At 46.6% G+C, this 19987-nt stretch overlaps 2 protein-coding genes across 17 annotated transcripts in view; one reads left to right on the top strand and one right to left on the bottom strand.

Annotated features, from left to right (window-relative positions):
* Nucleotides 1-359: 359 nt before the first annotated feature.
* MED8 (mediator complex subunit 8) lies at nucleotides 360-10857 on the bottom strand. 3 transcript variants are annotated; one of them, XR_007506875.1, is made up of 8 exons: nucleotides 10768-10857; nucleotides 7865-7983; nucleotides 6492-6636; nucleotides 5666-5806; nucleotides 5162-5243; nucleotides 3869-4117; nucleotides 973-2544; nucleotides 360-840 (listed from the first exon to the last, which is right to left on the bottom strand). XR_007506875.1 is itself a non-coding variant. In XM_049807247.1 (7 exons), exons 1-7 carry the CDS (start codon nucleotides 10771-10773, stop codon nucleotides 2498-2500), a joined length of 789 nt encoding a protein of 262 aa, XP_049663204.1. In that variant the 5' UTR covers nucleotides 10774-10857; the 3' UTR covers nucleotides 360-2497. The 3 variants fall into 3 exon arrangements, 2 of the variants coding, with proteins under 2 accessions (XP_049663204.1, XP_049663203.1); XM_049807247.1 differs by having other exon boundaries at nucleotides 360-2544; XM_049807246.1 differs by lacking the exon at nucleotides 973-2544.
* An 8-nt stretch (nucleotides 10858-10865) lies between these two features.
* Nucleotides 10866-19987, top strand: part of SZT2 (SZT2 subunit of KICSTOR complex) — a 60569-nt gene continuing 51447 nt past the window's right edge. For 12 of the 14 annotated variants that reach the window (XR_007506872.1, XR_007506871.1, XR_007506874.1 and 9 more), the window contains exons 1-9: nucleotides 10866-10925; nucleotides 11132-11257; nucleotides 11430-11603; nucleotides 11952-12122; nucleotides 14030-14161; nucleotides 16220-16379; nucleotides 16824-16930; nucleotides 17122-17332; nucleotides 18400-18570. Coding sequence is in view for 10 of the 14 variants with exons in the window: in XM_049807243.1 (XP_049663200.1) it covers nucleotides 10896-10925; nucleotides 11132-11257; nucleotides 11430-11603; nucleotides 11952-12122; nucleotides 14030-14161; nucleotides 16220-16379; nucleotides 16824-16930; nucleotides 17122-17332; nucleotides 18400-18570 (1282 nt within the window). In the remaining 4 variants the exon portion in view is untranslated. The other 2 variants (XM_049807240.1, XM_049807242.1) reach the window with 2 other exon arrangements.

Genomic DNA, 19987 nt, shown 5'->3' with positions numbered 1-19987 from the left:
CAGAAGCAGACAACCATGGAAGTGAAATCAGATCCAGCTGGGATTTGCAGCAGCATCAGAATGCAAAAGCTCTGGGCTTCTGGTCCTGAAATGCTGCCTTCTTGCTGTGGGCCTTGTAATAGTCTTTCCCAGTATTTTGCTTTCTGGGGAATAGTCATAATGGGTTTACAATGAACAAGATGTTTACTGCTTATGTTTGTACCCTGCTGACTCACTTTATAACAGCTCTTTAAGCATAAGCCTGCAGCTCCAGCACTCAGCCTCCCAACATTTTCTGTGTATTTTAGATTGGAGTGCTCTGTAGCCTTACCCAAAGGGAAATGAGAGTCCTTATGATCCAAGAGATGGACACCAGTGTCTCAGTGTGCATAGCAAGGTCTTTATTCAACAAGAGGGAGTAAAGAAAGAACATCCCAAGTGAACAAGCAGAAGCAAGGAGCAGAGTGCTCCATGCAGCTCTTCAGGTTCTGTATCAGGAAAAGGTAGTTGTCCTCCAGGCCAGACCTGAAGAAGATGGGATCAATAACAGAAGCACAGTCCTCTGCTCTGACTGAACAGAGAAGTACTTATGTCCAGGAGACATGGCCACTAGCAGCTCCACACAGCCACCCAGCACTAAATAAAACACAGGGAAGAGCCTCATTACCCCTATCTCCCTGGATATGGTGTGCGGATATGTGAAGGGACTCGGAAATCCTAGAAGGAATCCAGGTATGGTGGCTGCAGCAGGAACAATGCTGGTAACTGCTGTTCCCTGGGTCTCGTTCATCTCAGCTCATCTCTGATATGGATGCATTGAGGCAGATTTGATGTTTGTTTTTATGCCACTTGGCATTTTTCCTGAAGAGAGAAAAAAGAAAAAGCAGTGCAAAATTGGCTATATGAGAGGTCATTTGCTCAGGAGCATGCAAGACTCACAACAGTCCTGTCTGGGCTTTTTCTGTTCCACTCCAGGTACCACACTAGGCTTACCTGCTACAGCATCTTCCAGCTTCTGACCCCACACAATCAATTTCTTCTACAAATTGGCATCTCTCTCTGTTGAGAAATCTCCTTGACAGTTCCTGTGTCCCCCTGCTATCCCCTCAAATTCTATCCTTGTTCTATCTTAAACAAGCCCTACTCTTTGTCAGGAGGCTCCTACGGGAGTATGGGACTTGTTCAGTCTCACAGAAGTTGCTGGCAGCAGCACTCACAGAAGTACCCAGACTGGTTTCCACTTCCATTTCAGAGAGGCAAACACAAGAGCCTGTATCCCCTTCCATGTGGCATTATTTATAGTCAAAGCATATATTCCAATTACTAAGCCTCTCTCAAATCCCTTAATTTCTCTTAACTACATCCACCTCTTGGGCATTATTACTCTTTGCTGATAGCAATCACACATGGGACTGAGTTCAAAGATACTGTACTAGCAGCTTATAATAAATGTACAGTGCTACACAAAACTAAGATGATCAGAAAAAAACAAAAAGAGTGATTAAAGGGCAGCACAGAGGGATATTCAAAGAACACTCCTTCAGAAAGTGGAATGTGTGTTCAAATTAGAACAGAAAAAAAGGACAGCTTCTGAAAATTAAAACTGTAGTGCAGCAGGACAAGAAAACATTTTATGAGCAAATGGCTAAAAGAATAACGATTATTAAACTTTCTCAAACATATGCAAAATGGGTCATTGCCTGCAATGAATTGACAGGCAATCTGATATCACTTCAGTGCTAACAATCAGTAGACAAATACAGTTAGACATTACTCCAAAAGGCAGAGTGAATAGGACTGTATGGTTCACCCACATTTGGAATACTGTGAGTGGTTCTGGTGTTCCCAGTCTTGAAAACAAACAGAAAAGGTGCAGGTAAGAGTGACAAGGATGGTCCAAGATATATTATAATTTTCACACAAAGACATATTAAACAGAATAGGACTCATTAGCTAGTGAAAAAAAAAAATGGACAAAGGGAGGAGGACATGACAGACTTCCAGAAAATGAAAACTAGTATGGGGAAAGTAACTGAGGAATGACCATTTGCCGTTTCTCACAACATGGCTAAAAAGGAAACATGCAATAAAATTATCAGGCAAAAGATTTAAACATAAAAAGGAAATTTTTTTAAGCAAAACATGCAATAAAACTGTGGGACATACTGCCATAGGTGTTGTAGAAATCAAAATTGTAATTCAGAAAGGAACTGCAGAAATTGATGGCTGCTATACCCACTGGTCTCAAACCAAACTCTGGCTTAAAATCCCTAAACAACAACTGCTGTCAGGATATACTTTGTTCCTATATTCTTTTAGCCTCACCAATGGGCACCATCAAAAGCAGGATAGTGGGACTGACCTTTGGTGAAACCCAGTAGAGCTGCTCTTATCAAAAGGGAACTTCCCAGTAACACAGGCTGGACAAGTGCTCTTGCTACCAGCGCATGCTCCTTGATGTACAGAAGTGACTGTCCTCCCATGCTGGAGACAGTGTTTGTGGGCATGCAGCCAGAAATCACAGGGGCCTTCTTTGTTTCCAAATCACAGTGGAAATTACTTTCTCTTACATAAATACATAATTAATTTAGGATTAATATTGTTGCTCAAGTTCATTTCTGAACAACAGTCATTATACAGGCAAGAAAACACCAATTAGGATATCCGATACCCAAAATCTCAATTAACGTGAACATAGGAATGACAGTACAGGGTTAGGCCTGTAGGTCCCTGAGGCCAAACCCATTCCTGAGAGCAGAGGACACTTAAGGAGGAATACCAGAACAGGGCAAGCCTGCAGCATGCCCCCTCTGCTTCTAACACATTGAGGCTTAGGGACTTGGGAGTCAGAGCTGGTATCTTCAGGATTAGCTGTTGACTGATTTTTCATCCAGAAATTTACCTACTTACTTACTTTTCCATCTCATATAAACTTTATCTACCTATCACACACTTGGCAATGCACTCTACAGTGTAATTATTTAGTATCCAGAACAGTATCTCCCTTTTGTTCTGAATCTACAAGCTGGTATTTTCACTGGTGCACTTTCATCGATCCTTCTGTATCACGGGAAACAATGAACAATCATTCCCCTCTCACCTGCTGTATACAATTTGGGATTTTATAGGCTTCCATACTTTCTTCGCCCTACCCTAAAGCTACCCCCAGTAGCAGAGAAGAGATCAGAACTGCACATAATGTTGCAGCTGTGGATTTATACAATGGCCTAATGACATCCTCTGTTTCTCTGTTCCTTTTCTAGTATTTTTGCCTCAACTGAACATCCAATTAATGTCTTTACAGAACTACTGTACCATGTATCTATTTCCCTAATAGAGGTAACTGGGTTAGAGTCCAGGTGCTTTGTAAAGTCAAATTGCTATGCCTATGTGTTTCACTTTATGTTTAATACAAATGTAATCTACTATTATTAAGTGAAGTCACTTGGTATATGAAATCCTTCTGTGACTCTTTACAGACAACTTTGGGTTTTTTCATACTTTAAATAACTCATTATCATAAAACTTTTCCACTTTTTTACCCACCTACAACTTAAATTTGACAACAAAACCCGGAGCATAGATCCCTCCAAAACTACACTGTGATCTTCCTCTATATTGATTCCTGTGTTCACTAAGTCTATTATTAAAATGGTATTGCAGTGTGAGTTAAGAAGCTGAAGCTGGATGGCTGGGATCCATTTCTAACTTTGAGCCCATTTTAAGCAGGTACTACTCCACTGTTACAACCTGACTCATGTTATTAAGGCCAGAAAGGAACCTCTTACTCAGTTATATCTAAAGGGTGGCTGGGGAAGAATCTCTACATCGGCATTTGTCTTTCTTGCTCCCTGCATTTCAATTGCTCTCCAATATGCAACTTATTTACCTGGCTGTCCTGCTTGTGCCATCTGCACTCCTGCCAGCATTGGCTGCTGCTGAGCTGGTGCACCTGACATTGGGACCTGCTGCATGCCTGAAGCACCTGCAATGATGGCACCAGCTCCAGGTTGGCCTGACTGGACAGATCCTCCGGAGCCAGGAGGTCTCCGGTTTGACAGTCCTTTCCCAAAGGCCACAGCTGCTACCAGCGCATTGGTATCTGCAGGGTTGAAAGTCTGCTTGTTCTGTCGTAAACCTGTAGAAAAAGAAGTGATTTTGGAGCATTTTAGCAATCAAATCTAAAAAGTAGCATAGCTGGTCCTGAATTTACTTTTCTGCTATTTTGGTGCAGGTAATAGAGATCAGTTTCTAACAAGCTGTCCTACAAGAGTCTCAGCAGGGTCAAAGAAGCTGCAAAATCCAGGGATGGTGGTGATCCAAGAGCTTCTCCACTGAGAGCAGGGCATATACTGCTCAGGGGAAGATAGAGGGAGCCAACTGCTCCATGCCAAAGAGAATGTTCCCACTAAAGGCTCTTCCAAGCTGAATCCTATGGCAGGCAACAAGCACTGTGTTTTAGATAAACAATGGCAACATCCCCTTTTGGAGGCTTATGAGCAGCATGGTGTCTGCAAGTTCTTCTACCACCTGCCCAGTTATACTGTTAATCCTGGAAACCAGACAGAACCTGTGCTTGGGTCCTTGCTTACACTATCTGTGTCAAAGATGACAAGAAAACCCCCAAAACCCCACAACCTTTGAGAGTTGTGCATAGCACTCCCAGGAATAGTGAACAGCTGATGGCAGAGACCAATGAAATAAGGATGTCCAGCATCAGAGTCAGAATCTGAAAAGGTTGACCATGAGTCTGAAACAGCCATCATCTAGAGGACATCACGCAAAAGCCTGCCAACAAACATGTTGTGGACTCATTCAGAACATAGCTAAGGGGTTTCCCATTCACTGCCACTGCATTTTCACTGCTATTTTTATTAATCCAAGTTGACTGGGATGTTTTCTTGGTAAATACTTACCAGCTCCTTGAAGGGGAATATGGCAAAGGGTTGGAATGATATTCCTGCCATGCATAGGTCACACAAGCAGAACATATCACACCCACAGGACCCTTTTTCAAATTAGGGGCTCCAGGACAGCCAATCTTGCATCTTCTGGAATGCTTTTGTCTGTGCTGCTCATCTGCATTTCCCATGCTTCAGGCTCTCTGTTTTACCTGTTTTGCCACTACTCTCTCAAGCCTGCTGTTTGGACTTTGTACCCCACTTCTACCTCAGTGACATACCTCCACTTTCAGATTCACGCTCCTCCTTACTGATTTTCTCCAGCAGATTTGAGCACATTTTGTTCAGACTTTGGATCTGCTTCTGCAAAATGAAAACCATCAGAAACCAACAGGATATCTCCAACTCAGTACAAGTCAGCAACATAAATGAACAAGCTTTCTCTTGCCAGGGTCTGTGTAACCAAACATAAGCATTTTGGTAGCAGAGCCTAGAGAGCTTAGTGCTAATGCATGCAGGAGAGTACTATGGGGCTGGGATAGCCTTTGCCTTTCTCTGCCTGATCTGATGTCACCTCCTGTGAACAGCCAGCAGGCTGTATACCCTTGGTTTGTGAAACTGCGGAGGAAACCAAACCTCAGCTAGGGGCAGCTGGAGAAATCTCAGACAGAAAAGGACACAGCGAAAAAGAAAACTGTCAGATGGAAGGGTGAAGGAAGCAGAGTTAAAGGGCATCTTGTACCCTAGGACTAAGAGGCAGAAGTATCAAACTCTTCTTCACCTACCTGTGCCACATCAGGGCTAATTCGAGCTGCATCTGTGATCAGCTGCTTCTCCTGCTCCTCTACCTCAGGGTCAGGCTTAGTTCGAAGATGGTCAGGCACTACCTCATGGCTGAACACTGGCACACGTCCCTCTGTCTGCCGCTGCAATAGTGGGACAAGCCATACTCAGAGCCCCCTCCTCCAGCCCAGCACTCAGACAGCTCCAGACCAGAGCACAGGCCATGGTGCTGGAACAAGGCTAGTAGCATGCTGTGAGGAAACCTTGATCTGGGGAGCATTAGGAAGTTTCAACAATTTGTCTAAGAATTTGCACTGTGCCTGTTTAGCCAGAGAAACCCATGGGGGTCTACAGTGCAATCCTACCAGCATGGCCATGATCAGTCAAAATATTTTCTCACTCAAGCAGAGAATAAATGTTTCTAGTGCATGCTGGAGGCTCTGTAACACAAACTATGTTGGTCAGATGACAAACAGTGCACATCTAGATGCAGATGTCTGACAGAAACAGCACAGCTACAGCAGAGAATACCAGGAGCTTGCAAGGAGACCTCCCAGTTACACAAGACACTGTATCTTTCAGCCCCAACATCATGAAAATAACATATTTATGAACAGGAACACCTCCTGTAAAGTGTATCCAGCGCAAGTGTTTGTAGGTGAAAGCCCCCCAGCAAAGCAGCTCCCAGGCAGAGCTACTCATCACCTTTTCTTTCTCTACATCCAGAGCTGAGGAATGCCAAACACAAGGAATGGCAAGCTGGAGCAGATACACAAGCACTTTCCGATACTCCAGGGCCAACACTCATCGGGGAGGGAAGTTTCTTACCATGATCTCCTCATCACGGTCTGGAGACAGCACTAGGGGTATGATAACCTGGTTTCGCAACAGTGGGGTCTTCTCATGTTTTAGCACTTTATTCAAGGTGTTCAGCTGCCCTGAGAGCAATGCAAAGCTGTCCAGAACTGAAGGCCTGGGAAAGCAAATCATAGAATCATTCAGGTTGGAAAAGACCTTCAAGATCATCAAGTCCAACCATCATCCATGTCCACTAAACCATGTCCTGAACTGCCTTGTCTATGTGCTTTTTGAATACCTCCAGGGATGGTGACTCAACCACTTCCCTGGGCAGCCTATTCCAATGTCTGACAACCCTCTCAGTAAAGAAATTTTTCCTAATATCTAACCTAAATCTCCCTTGCCACAACTTGAGGCCATAATAAAGAGGACAGAACATGGAAAGGGATGACACAGATGGCTTTTACCTGTTCTTCACTCAGATGGCTGAGAAGTGAGGAAATAACACTATTACCCCTCAAATCAGTCTAGTCCAGACAGTAAGCAGTAAAACCTAGGGCTGAATGTGCAGGTGTGGACAAATCCCAGTCCCTACTGCAAATAGCTCAAATGCTACAAATAGCTCAAGGACATTACAAGCAGTACCACTGGAAGTGGCAGTTGTTTGGGACTTCAGTAACATACACAGATGCAGTGCTTTCCTTATCACTAACTCTCCCAGTGCAATTCTAGAGCAAGGTCTGAGAAACAGTTTAACTCCTAAGCAGTACAGCCAGGAGAGACAATATTTACAGCTTGGCTATCAAGACTAAGCAATAACAAAGAAAAATAACTGATAATCTTGTCAAGGAGGTCCCTTTCAGCTTCCTCTCTCTGGGAGATTCATCACCTCTCCTGTCTTCTGCAACATTAACTATAAACGCTAACTGCCTGTGAAGCTTTGCTGCAGTGGCAGACACTGTCTAAGATATTGTACAGTTTATTAAGCTGTATAACATCTTTATGCTCCATCAGGAAGAGAATGCCACCTTGCAAGTCTCTCAAACTGTCTGGTAAAACATGCAGAACCAGCAAAACACGAGCCCAGTTTATACCAGAGCCAGAAAAAGCCAGAAAGGTCAAGAAATGCAGAAAGAACCATTGCTCATTTTACGGTGTATGTGGGTCTCTAAGACAGCTTGTCCAAGAAGCTTCCAGTCACTGCAGATGAAAGTCTAGTGGATTTCACCTGTTTTTCTGGTGGAAGATGCGTAGTAGCTCCTCCAGCAGAAATGTGAAAAGCAAATTTAAACCTACTGACAATAGGCTAATGTTTTTTATTTATATTTTGTGGTCATTTGAGCCGAGTCTGGAAGAGCTTCAGCAGTGATTGACAGTGCCCCCAGCTCTGTGAGACACCTTACCATGTGAGTCGGTCATACTCATTCTCCAGCTTGTAGATGAAACTGACCAAGGAGTTCTTCAGGTCAGCCACCTGACTGATAAGCGCCTCCAGGGTCAGCTCCAACTGCTTCTCCTCTCTCTAAAAAAAGGCAAGACAGACAAGGGATGAGGACAAAGCTTACATCCATGGCCTAACGACTCCAGTTTCTGCCATTCACCTCGTTTTTTACTTTCTTCCTGCCCAAGTGCCACTTCCAGCTGCTAAAGAAACTGGCAGCTCCTATTCTACTTGTGCCTTACCAGCCGTGGGAGACCCTGCGTGACAGAGACCACACATACCAACACATGCACACATTACTTCCTGCCTTTTGCTCTGGATTACATTGTTTAAATTACCTTTTCCACTGACATCCCTGGGTAAGGGAGGATGGTGACAGACAAAGTGTCAGGACAGGGACTCTGTTGCCAAAGACATGAAGGCATACCCTTGACTCTTGCAAAAACCCTCTAGAATCTTATCTCTTCTAACTTATTCATTCTAGAGTATTGCGCAAAATATAATTAAAGTCCCAACCCTAATGAACTGCTCATGTAAGTCAAGAACTGGACAATAATAATCCATGAGGAGGGTGGGACAAAGCAATCAAATAACAGAAAGGGAATGCTGATTGGGAAAGCAGATAAAGTGATTCAGGCTCATGGCACGCTTGCTATTGGGTTGTTTGTTCTGTTTAAATACACTGGACCAGTGTGAGTTTCACCGGAGAGGTTATCAGGTATATTCCATGTTCACAAGAACACAAGATTATTCTATTTTATTTATAGTCTGACAATGCTATAAAGGCTTTTTTTAGTAATCACTGATCAGACTTCACTTAACCACTTTAGAAGAAACAGATGAGTCAACTTTGTTAAAATTTCATCCCCAGTCCATGGAGGGCATTCACAGAGCAGATTGCTGGGTGTTCCACCTCGAGATAAAAGCACTCTCCTCCATGTTGTGATGGGACTAGTCAGTTCCTGTGCAATTACGAAATGAGTCTACAACTGTTTGTGTGCACCGTGTTTGTGCAAGAAGATTAACTAAAGACTCTATTACAAGTTGGGCTGGTAGCCAGTGTTTTACTGCAGGGTTGGCAGGCATATGCACCCAATGACAATTCACCTGGCCCGTTGCCTGTGCTTATCCAAGAAGTCCTCAAGAGGATGAATTAAATCCTATTGCACACGCATTGCTCTTGCGGCAGCAGCGTACTCCAAGCCTCCTTCTTCGTAGGCTCTCTGCAAAGCCATTAAATGCTGGAAGCATATGTAAGCACTGCAAAGCATACATGCAATAAGACCGACCGGTGTTTCCAAGGAATGCTGTGCCTCTCACAGACATATGCTATATTCAAGCAGTGTTTTAAGGAGTTAGCAATACTAAATTGCCCCGAGGTAGTAGAGATAGGGCTTATGGGAGGGGTTGCTGAAGAACCTCCTGATATGGAGCAACTGTGAGGTAAAGGTGAAATTCAGAGTGGGTAAATGTAAAGCAACGCACATGGCAAAACAACGGGGGAAAAAAAAAACCCCAAAAAACCAAACAACCCTGACTTTCTGTACACAATGACATTCTCTGAGCTGATAACGTTATCACTCACAAACAAGATCTCGGGATTATCTGAGGGTAACCCATGAAAACATCTGCCCAAGGCTGAAGAAGCAGTAAAGGAAGTAAAAGTGGTAATAGGATTTATTAGGAAAGCAACAGAAAACTAAGCATCATTATGTCATCGTATAAGTGCACACCTCATTTGCATCTCAAATATTATTTGTCACTCTTGTCCCTTCAACTGAAAATGGCTATAGTAGGAATATGTCCAAATAAAGGCAACAAGGATGATCAAGAATATTCATCAGTTCCATAGACGCAGCAGTTAAAAACAGAATAGAGACCAGTATGTGTGCGTGGTTGAAACAAGGAAAGACAATATAACAAACCCTACAGATGAGGAATTGCAGCACAATCCATTTTCACTTTCTTTTCCAGTAGGACAACCGTGAGACTTGCATGAAGCCAGCGGGTAGTGGTTTCAAACAAACCAAAGGAGGTGGATCTTTACAGCCCTTTACAGGCCATTGACCTGTCATTAACCTCTGCAACTCTTTTCCATTGGACATCACAGATGCTAAAAATTCACAGCGCTTCAAAAAGTAGCTAGATCCTTCTTCCATCAATGAAAATTCAAGACTACTAAACACAAGGGATGTGCTAGCAATAGTTCATACAGAACGACATCAGTAGCTTATTTTGCTCTCACAACCTCTTTTGGGCATGGGCTTCTCGGCTAGTAGCAAAGCCAGGCTGCCGGGTAGGCAGACCTTTGGTTTGACGACTCTTACCAAGGGCTGCAGCAAGGGCTGAGAGGGAGAGGCGCACTCAGATACCCCTACACACGCTCACCCTACAGCCCTGCAGCAAGGGGAGGTTGTTGCAGAGGAAAGCATTGCACCAGCTGCTCGAGGCCGAGCTGGGTCTCCCACCTAGGCTGCTTCAGCCCGGGGTGGGTTTGCCCCCTGGGGAGCAGACAGGAATCACCGCCGCAGCCGGCGGGGGGATGGCCGCTTGGAGGCCGCAGCCCCCGCCAGGGCCGGGCCAAAGGCGGCAGCAGCGCTGGCCACCGCCTCAGGCGGTGCGAGCCCAGTGGAGCTCAGGACGTCCGTGGCAGGAGGCACCGAAGCGCAGGGCCCGGCCCGGCCCGGCCCGGCCCGGCCCCGCAGCGGCCCCGCAGGCCGCGCTGGCCTCCCGCCCGCGGCAAGGCCCCGGCGGCGGCCCAGGCACGCCTGCAGCGCCTCCCCGGCCCGGCCCGCGCCCCGCTGCCTCCCGGAGGGGCCGGGGCCCCGGCCCCCGGCCCCCGGCCCCGGCCCCGGCGCCCCTCACCTGCATGGCGGCACCGCCCCGTTGCCACGGGAGAGCGGCGCTTCCGGGTCAGCCGCCCGCCGCGAGGGGCGGGGCCGGGCGGGCGCGAGGGCGGGGGTCAGAGGGCACGGGGCGGGGCCGCGCCGGACATGGCGGCCGCCGAGAGACCCGACTCGGAGGTGGGAGCGGGCCGGGGGTCCGGCCGAGCTGGGGAGGGGGGAGCCGGGGGCAGGAGCGAGGTGAGGGGCAGCCGCGGTGGGGCTGGCCTGGCCTGGCCTATGAGGGACGGCGAGGGGTGCGGGGCCGAAGCAGGCTGGGGGTGGGCGGCCGGCCGGGGTGCCCGCCGAGCCCTGGGGTGACCTGGGCCGCTGTGCTCCCGCCGCAGGTGGAGGAGGCCGGGCACGTCTTCCTCCTGATGAAGAAAGATTATCGCATCTCCCGCAACGTGCGCCTCGCCTGGGTCCTCAGCAGACTCCATCAGGTCATCTGGGCTGTGCCCGAGCCGGAGCTGGTGAGTCGGTGCCAGGGCTGGATGGTGTCACCACGGCCTGGTGTGGCAAGCTGGTGCTGCGCCACTCAGGAGCAGCTGGACCCTGCAGAAGACTGTACCCCCGTTACTTTCTCTGATTCTTCCTTTGGCTTGGCTTGACGTTCGCTCACGTACCGTTTACTTGTTCCTGTAGGTAAAGTCGGAAAATGAACTTGATGTTCTCAGCATCCTGCCTAATGGGTGGCAGCCGGACGAGCCCGTCCAGCCCAGGCCCTATCTCCTTGTGCCCTCTACACGGGTTACCTTCCTGGCCCGCCAGTACCGATTTGTGATTGAACTTGATCTGAGCCCTTCCACGGGGATTGTGGTAAGTGTGGAAACTGTCTCTTTGGAGTGTTGCGCGTTAAAAGGCTGGACCCGTTTCTGTTTGCTGAGAAGGCTTATTCCTCTCTGTGTTAGGCTTAACTTTTGCAGAAGTCTTGCTTTTCCCAGGAGGAGGGAGGCATGCAGTGCTCCTAGCTAGGCAGCTCAATGGCAGATCCTCTTTCTGTGCTGAATGCTCAATGTGTGACTTTTGCTCATGAGGAACTGTCATTTTAATCCACCTGCCATTGTAGGAGGATCTTTGCTGTTGGCTCTGCATGGTGAGGGAACCAGCAATGAGACTGAAACTCCTAGAAGATGAAAAAGCTGTTCCTTTTCTCTTTTTCTATAGGATGACTCAACAGGGGAGATAATTTTTGATGAAGTGTTTCATGCCCTTTCCCGATGCTTGGTGGGATTGTTAAGACCCTTTCGTATCCCTGGTTCAGACATCATCTACCAGCCAGAGATCTTTGTCACCATCCAGGCGTATTCCTCCATCATTGGCCTGCAGTCCCATCAGGTAAAGTTCAATCTCTCCCCTGGCATGGCTCAGCATGTGAGCAGCTCACTGTGCGGGCTTCCCCTGAACACAGAGGAAAGCAGGGGCATGCGGTAGCTGGGCTCTGTTATCTGTGGTGCTGCAGGCTTGTCTCATTAACATGTGCAGCCTGGTGCAGTGGGGAAGTGGATGTGAGCAGCTTCTTTCTGGGCAGGAAGCAGAGGTTTCCCCTGAGGGAGCAGGGCCTAGCAGACAACACTGCCCGCAGGCATGGTCTCAGAGTTGGGCAACAGGGAATATTTCCCTCATGTCGAATGTGTGCTTGTTGTTGTTTTGTTGGTATTTTTTTTAAATTTCTATTGACTAATTCTTTTGGGCCTGTTATAATTAGCTTGAAGCATTCAGGAAGGGCTGGCGTGCCCAAAAGCTTGTCTGCCTGCTCCAACTGTGTAGCAGTAGTTTATTCAAAGATAATTGCCTCTTTCTACAAACCTTGCTCTCTTTTTGCACTGGTATGAATATGTTTCTCCTTGCTGGAGAGATTGGCTGGCCCCAGTTGAGATTATCAGTAAGATTTTACTTGAGCCAGGACAGGTCTGTTTATTAAACTGAAATCTGGTTTATGGTGCCAGTGTGGTTTTTGAAATTTACCCTTGATCCCTTCCATGTCTCACAGTGTTTTCACATTATTTGCACATTTGTAATGGTGTATTTCATCCCTTTGCTAATACCAGGGAAAGTGGGGGGTAACAGGAGGAGCCTGTTAGTCTATGCTTGTTCCCTCCCTCTCTCTCCCCAGCCCGCCTGTGCCCAAGCCTACAGCTGCAAGGCTGCAGCCTTTAATGGTCTGTATAGTGCTTGAAGAGCGTGGCACTCTCTTTGGTCCATTCTTAGGTTGTACCAAAGTAAATGTAGCAGGAATTTCTGCGTTTGCCGGTGATGTTTTGTGTGTCATCTTGTCCAGCTATCCTGCAGACACCATCATGCTTTGCCTCAGTATCTTCACTATTTAAAGTGCTAAACTGAGCACTCTGAAGTTGCTATGTTTTTCTTCTTTTGATCTCTCTAAAGACCCATTTATTGTATGAGTCCAGGAACTGTAATCTCTGGGTATAACTGGATAAGCTTTGTGTTCCTTTTATGGAGAAAAAGGCATGTATGTATATCACTCATCCAGGCAAGCCTGTCTATATTGTAATAATTTACTTTTTCTATGTCACTATTAGGTCTTGCCCATCTGAGGTTTAGGGAATGTGGATAACATATAGCACCTGACCCATCTGTTGAGTTCTTTGTCCACACATTGCATCTTCTTTCCATCGTGGTTGTGGACAGGGATTGTCTGTACAATGGTGGCCTCTGTAAAGTGTTATGCCTGTCAGCTTGGGGAGTTTCTGTGGTGGCAGGCTTACTCTGTCACATCGCTCAGCCTCTTTTCTAATGCCCAGTCTAATTTTTTCTTTTCTTTATTTCAATTTGCTGTTCCTTTATCCAGCCACTTACTGGAAGATAATTGGATCAGTCTATAGGTGGGTTAGATTAGAATAAACAGGCCTTCCTTAGAAACATCAGACTGGAGTTAATGGCTTCTAACAAGGATCCCACATCGCTTTCTCCAGACAACTGCTTATTGTGGAAGAAGGCAAATGAAGTAGAAATTTCTTGCCCAAGAAGGAGATCTCCCAAAGAGTGATGTGAGCATCTGCTGCAGAGTGCACTGCAGATGGCACAAGACACCATTGCTCACAGGCAGTTGGCCCTGAGCAGGAATAGTGAGAAGAGGCCTGTGGTGTACCTGTACTTTGTCAGGGATGTGTCTGAACTTCACTGTGCAGAACTGTGTTTCTGTGTGGGATTGTTAAGATCCTCTTTTGGGGGCTGGTACTATAAAATGTTAACTTGATGACTTCTGTGTGTCCTTGGGCCAGGTACTATTCCAGGGTTGTCAGCTGGATGAGACGAAGCGAGAGGCCTTTCTGCACCAAGTTTACACACAGCTATGTGCCTTTGAGAACAAAGTGGCAGAGATGCTCCAGCAACAATATGAACCCAAACCGCAGGTAAGGAGGGCAGAGGTGGTTGCCATCTCTTGGCTCCCTGAAGGTTTGTACTCTGAGGCTGCTCTGGGGTGGGGTGGCAAGAGGTACAGTGGTAAAGGTCTGGAGAAGGACCAGCTAAGTAGTTTGTAAGATAACTTTGTGGGATCCAATAATGAGACGTGAACACTGAGGAAGGACTGATGACAATGGTTACCTTCCCCAAGATTATTGTGCAATAAAGCAGCTGACTTCTTGTACATCACGGGACAAACTGTAGGATGTGCTTTCTCTCTGAAGAAGATGGTGGGAGAGGTGATTATGCCTGTATCATTAATCTGTAAACAGCTCTGAATATCCCCTTGGCCCTTGTTATGTTTCTTGAATGAAAATATTTCTTGGTTACCATGAAACTGAATAAATAGCTGGTGTGGTTTCTAATACCCCTTGAAATCTGTGGCAGATACTGGTTAGTAGCCATGGATATAGGTATCAGCAAGTTATTGATAGCACTATAAAATACAGCTGAAATTAGGATGAAATTAAAAGTGAGACCCTGTAGGGATTCAGAATGTCTATGGATTTCTCATCAAGATCATCTCTCCTGATCTTGGAAATGAAGAATGGGAAGGTTACATTGTGTTACTGCCAAGGTCACAGGGCAGTCACAATTCTATCTATGGGCACGCTTCCTGCAAAGGCGTTATTGGCCTGGCTGAGGTTATTTAGTCCTTATTTAGCATTAGTTATTAAAGTTTGGGCAAAAAGAAAAAAAAAAAAGTCTCAAAATCAGATGAGCAAGAGGCTACTGGTGATCTATTGCAGTTGCATATCTGAAGTGCTACAAATCTCATATTCTAGCTGAAATTTATATCTTTGAATGCTATGACTGTCAGTCCTGGAATAGAAAGAAGATTGCAGGAAGTAAATACCTTTACCAGTGTGTCCAGCTGGTGTTTTTGTAGTGCCTTGTATTCATTCCTGCTTGCTGCATTGTTTCTCTCGTGCTAAACTACCCTATAACTTCTTCCATGCAAATGGGGGAAAGAGACGCACTAGGAGGCCAGAGGGACTGGCGAGTCCTGCCACAGGCTGTGGGGTGGAGGTGGGAGGCCCCAGGGGAAGGGCAGGGACTGAAACTTTTTTTACTTTTGAAGTTGTATTAGCTGTATCATTGTCAACAAGTGTCTGAATTTAGGCATCTGGCAAATTAAAGTGATGGATAGTCAGGTTTTTTGCTCATAGCCACAGACTGCTCCCATCTGTGCAGAATAAAAGTTTAGTTAGTTCTAATTTTCTTTTCCCAGCTCCAGTCATCCTTAGGTTTGCAGGGAAGGGTCTCGCCCATTCTCTGTATTAGCAGTGAAAATGAAGCAATAGTTTATTACAGGGTTGAACTGCCTGAGCCTTCTGGAGATGAGGTGATTATGAATGCAGTAGGTGCCTCACCAGTGTAATTATACAAATTTTAGTCTTTGCCTGCGGGATATTTTTCATAGAAGATGCAGGAGAAGCCTACCTGCATTTGCTTATATCAGTGTTGCATAACGAGTGCTGTTTGAACAGAGTTAAATGTATAGGCGCAAGACTTTGTCCTTTCGAGGCTTCTTACCCCCTCTGCTGCAGTGCTGCATAAGTGAGACACAGCTATCTGCCTCCACAGCGTTTCTGGGCTTTACTTGAGTAGCTGCTGAATAGCTGCAGCTTCTACTAAATGGCAAGGAGAAGAAGAGTTATTCACCATCTCTTTAAGTGGGAACTGCTTTGCTCTGCAGAGGAGCTTAAGTGACCCCAAAGTGTCTCATCTTTCCCCTTCTGTGAGAAATCAGTTTATAATAAAGCTCTGGGCATGTTGTCCTCTTCCTTCACCCCCGAGCACCCTTGCCCAGCTGTTCTAAGGGGCCTAAGTGACCAGGACTCTGAGAACATCTGGAAATTAAAGCTAGAAGTGGAGTCTGCTGAAGTGCTCCAGGGCTGTGGTACCATGGGGCTGCTAGACTGAAGGCTGTTTGGGAGAGTGAGAACTAGAGCTAGGCTGAAGTCTGCCCCATGGGGCCTCGTGGGGTTTTTTTACTTTTCCAGGTGGATTTGTCACCCCTGAGCCAAGAGAGCCCTAGTGACGTGCAGGAGCCATCTGGGAGGAAGCCCAGTGTGTCTGTTGTCACTGCTGATGTTGGCCTTGTCAGCATGGTCCGGCAGGGGATCCTAGCACTGCAGCTGCTGCCCTCCAACTCCAGCGCAGGTTGGCTTCATCCTCTGGGTTAAGGTTTGCCTAGTTGTTTGCGAAGGGTTGTATTCCTCCTGCTTTAGGCTGAGATTAATTTTATAGGGGATGAAATTTCAACAGCAGCTTTTGCTCTGCACTCTGGGCAAACTGTGGTGGTGGGAATGGGGAGAACAACACTGCGCCACATGCCATGTGTCAGTATTAGGGAGTTTGTGAGGAAGCACAGCTGTGACACTTGCTCAGGACCACCCAGGGTGTGCAGAGCTGTGCCCTGCCTCAGTGTTTTGCTGTACCTAGTTAGGAAGTTTGCCAGCACCAGAGTGCCTCAGAAGCTCTAAACCAACGCCAGGATTTTCCTTTCTACTTTTGCCCTGCCTAAATTTTCTCTCTGGTGGATATACTGGGAAGGTGGTAGCTGGTTGAGATGGAAGGTGCACTAAGATACTGCCTTGTTTACAGGTATAATAATAATTACGGATGGTGTGACTAGTGTCCCTGATGTGGCTGTGTGCGAGACTTTACTCAACCAGCTCCGCAGTGGCACAGTGGCCTGCTCCTTTGTACAGGTATGTCTGCCATTAGCAGGGAGTGTGGGGGCTGCTGCCTGCCAGAGGGAGGAAGGTGGGTTGCTGTCAGTGGCATTGACCTCCAGAGGAGAAGGGGGGACTTCGCTGCCTGTTTGAGGCCTGTACCAGTCCTCTGCCTTGTCCTCAGCACTGCTGTACTCTTTCAAGTACCTTCTTCATCCATCCCGTAGGTGGGCGGTGTCTACTCATACGATTGCAGCTTTGGCCACGTTCCCAATGTGGAACTGATGAAATTCATTGCCATGGCCACTTTTGGTGCTTACCTCTCCACGTGCCCTGAGCTGGATCCCCTGAGCCTGGATCTGAATGTGTATCACAAGGCATTTCTGCTATACTCCTTTCTGCGTACTGGGGAGTCCCTGAATCCAGAATACTACTGCGGTGAGGAACGTGCATGTCTTCCAGCAGATGGATGTATTACAGCACCTGTCTTTGGGGTGAATCCCCCAGGCTTTATTATGTTGATGCTCTCCCTTGTCCCCTCTGGGCCATGCCTCTTGTAGGCTCTGGGCACTATTGGGCCATGCAGCCTCATCTGTGACTCCCCTCCTGGTTCCAGGAATTGGGTGGATCAGGAAAAACTAATGTCCCATTTTGTACCGTTCCCTTTTCCGTGGACTTCACTCAGCAAACTGCAGTTAGGCCCGCTGTGTTGGAATTTGGAGCAGGTGAGAGGCTCTCGTCCAACCTTTCCTGCACGCTGGCTAGCTTGCAGATGGGGATGTTCTGGAGAGCTTGTCCTAATCAGGCTTGCAGATGGCAGTTTGGATTGAAAAACTAGACCCCTGACAACTGTCTCAAAAGTCTCTCTTGGTTGTTCTTATTTTGTGAATGTTAGTGACTGAGAGTATGCCAGGAGAGATTAGTTACCAGTAAAACATGGCAACACCCTTTCATGCCCTGGCGATAAGCTGGTACCATCTGCGCTTTCTGTAACTTGGCAGCAGAAGCCACATACAGTGGCAAGTTTGAAGAGAGCTGGCCTGGGACTTGGAGATGTTGAATCTTAAAAAGATCAGGTGTTAGTGGTTTAAACTCAAGGCTTCCACATCCTGATACCTTTTAGAAAGCACCTGGGAATTCAAGGTTTTCCAGGGAAAGGGGTAAATCCCAAAAGCTTGCTGTGCGACTGTTGCAACAGCTGTGCAGTTTCTGCCTGTCTAGGCTAAATGTGTAACTCCAGTGCGTGCCTTGTCACAAAGGCTGTCCCAGAGGGAGCAAGGCTTGGCACCCCACCCTGCCCCTTTCCCAGGCCTCTTGACGCTAGTGAACCTGTTTGCTGCGTTGCAGAATCAGGAGTGGGTGTAAGTGGTGCTTGAAGGATGTACTGTTCTTCAGGCCAGCGAGTGTTCCTGGCAGCTTTTGTAAAGCACTTTGGGAGGGCTGTTGCTGTAGGATGAGGAGCAGGGGAGTTGATCCCTTACAAACCCCATCTCTGCCGTTTGCAGTGTCCCAGCACAGACTGTTCAATGAGCATCTGGTGTCTGCAAGCAGCAACCCTGCTCTGGCGATGAGGAGGAAGAAGCACACAGAGAAGGAGGTGCATGCTGACCTCGTGAGCATTGTCTCAGTCCGGCTGCGCGAGGGCTACAGCATCCGTGAGGTCAACATCACGAAAGGTGACTGTGCTGCGTTGGGGGCTGGAGGCTCAGATAGGACTCTGCTCTCAACTGTTTAGAGAAAAGTGCAGGGTCTGCCATCTCAGCAGAGTGGCTGGTGTTGTGGAAGAAGGAGCCATTTTCTCCAAATAAGTTTTTTTTTTTTTCGTGAATAATTTCCTGATGCAGGACTGTCCAATATTGTTGTGCAGTAGTGCACTTGCCAGGCACAGGGAAGGGACAGACAGACTGTGACCCTCTGTATCTTGGAAATGAGTTCCCACAATTGCAGGCAACCTAGTGACAGAACTTGGGGTTTTATACCTTTCTGGGTTTTCCTCTATATTTCTCCTTTTTTCATCCCTTTCTAGTCCTTTGTCAGATACATTCCAAAATACTAAGCCAAAGTTGAGCCCTTTGGTACAACAGATTTAATGCCTCCAAACTGCAGTCTTCCCAAGGAAGAAACTGGGGGAAATGAGGAGGTGAAAATGCCAGATCAGCCAGGACCAGGACCAATACTAGAAGAACATAAAACCATCTAGTGGTCCTGTTCTCTCATCTGACTTGCTAGAGATCATGGCACCTGGAGTGTGGGAACTAGCTGCTGACTAGGGACCTTGAGGGGTTTGATATCCCAAGAAATGCCAGTAAACCCTACCTAATTTTCCATCTCCAGCTGTGACTAGTGGTAGTGCTTTAACTGAAGGGGAGGTTGAAAAAAAATCCAAATGCAAGTTATGAATTGCAAGCAAGAGAAGAACTTATTCTTGACCGTCACAATGATCAGCGGAAAGCCTGGAGGATGGGATTTTTAAAACACAGCATAAACATGTACAACACATGGTGATCCAGTGTCTTCACTATTCTTTTGTGGATATTAGCACACAGAATATGTTTTATATCAGAAAATCAAAGTCTGTGATATAACTCCAAAATCATTCCAAACTTGCCATATGATGTTTTCTATGAATTTACTGTGGTCTGCCTTAAAGCCATTTAAGTATCTTATGCCACTGCCCTGCTTGGAAGATTGTCCCAGAGCTTCATTGCTCTTTCTCCAGCTTCCTTTCTAAACTCACTCAGATCAAATCAGACCTGTGTGACTTTATTATCGTTAATTAAGTTTATCCTTCTCTGGCATTGCACAAATGTATTCAAGAACAATGCCTTTCTCCCCGTAACCTCCCTTTTGGCAGGTTAAGCAAGCCAATGTTTCAGTCTCCTTTTGTAAGGGCAGGCTTTCTCTTCTGTTTATTCTTCTTAATGGCACTTTTTCTTTTTCCCTTCGACTGTTTGCTTTTCACAGTTCGGTCTCATATTTCTTGAAACAGTTGATAAGTGTTGCAAATGTGGTTTTATCAGTGCCTGGTTCAGTAATGCTAATACTTCCCTGCTTCTGAAGTAAAATACCATATCTGATAGACCAGGAATCACA

This window comes from Accipiter gentilis, chromosome 8 (assembly GCF_929443795.1).
Source record: "Accipiter gentilis chromosome 8, bAccGen1.1, whole genome shotgun sequence".
NCBI lineage: Eukaryota > Metazoa > Chordata > Aves > Accipitriformes > Accipitridae > Astur > Astur gentilis.
Note: the sequence above shows the minus strand (reverse complement) of the source record. Positions and strands in the feature narration are given on the sequence as shown.

What these genes read in the sequence shown, in the direction of transcription:
- MED8 (XM_049807246.1), bottom strand. An exon ending in TTAGCCCTGATGTGGCACAG is followed by an intron (nt 5,244 to 5,665) that starts GTAGGTGAAGAA and finishes TTCATTTTGCAG; the next exon opens with AAGCAGATCCAAAGTCTGAA. An exon ending in GCGTGAATCTGAAAGTGGAG is followed by an intron (nt 4,118 to 5,161) that starts GTATGTCACTGA and finishes CTTTTTCTACAG; the next exon opens with GTTTACGACAGAACAAGCAG.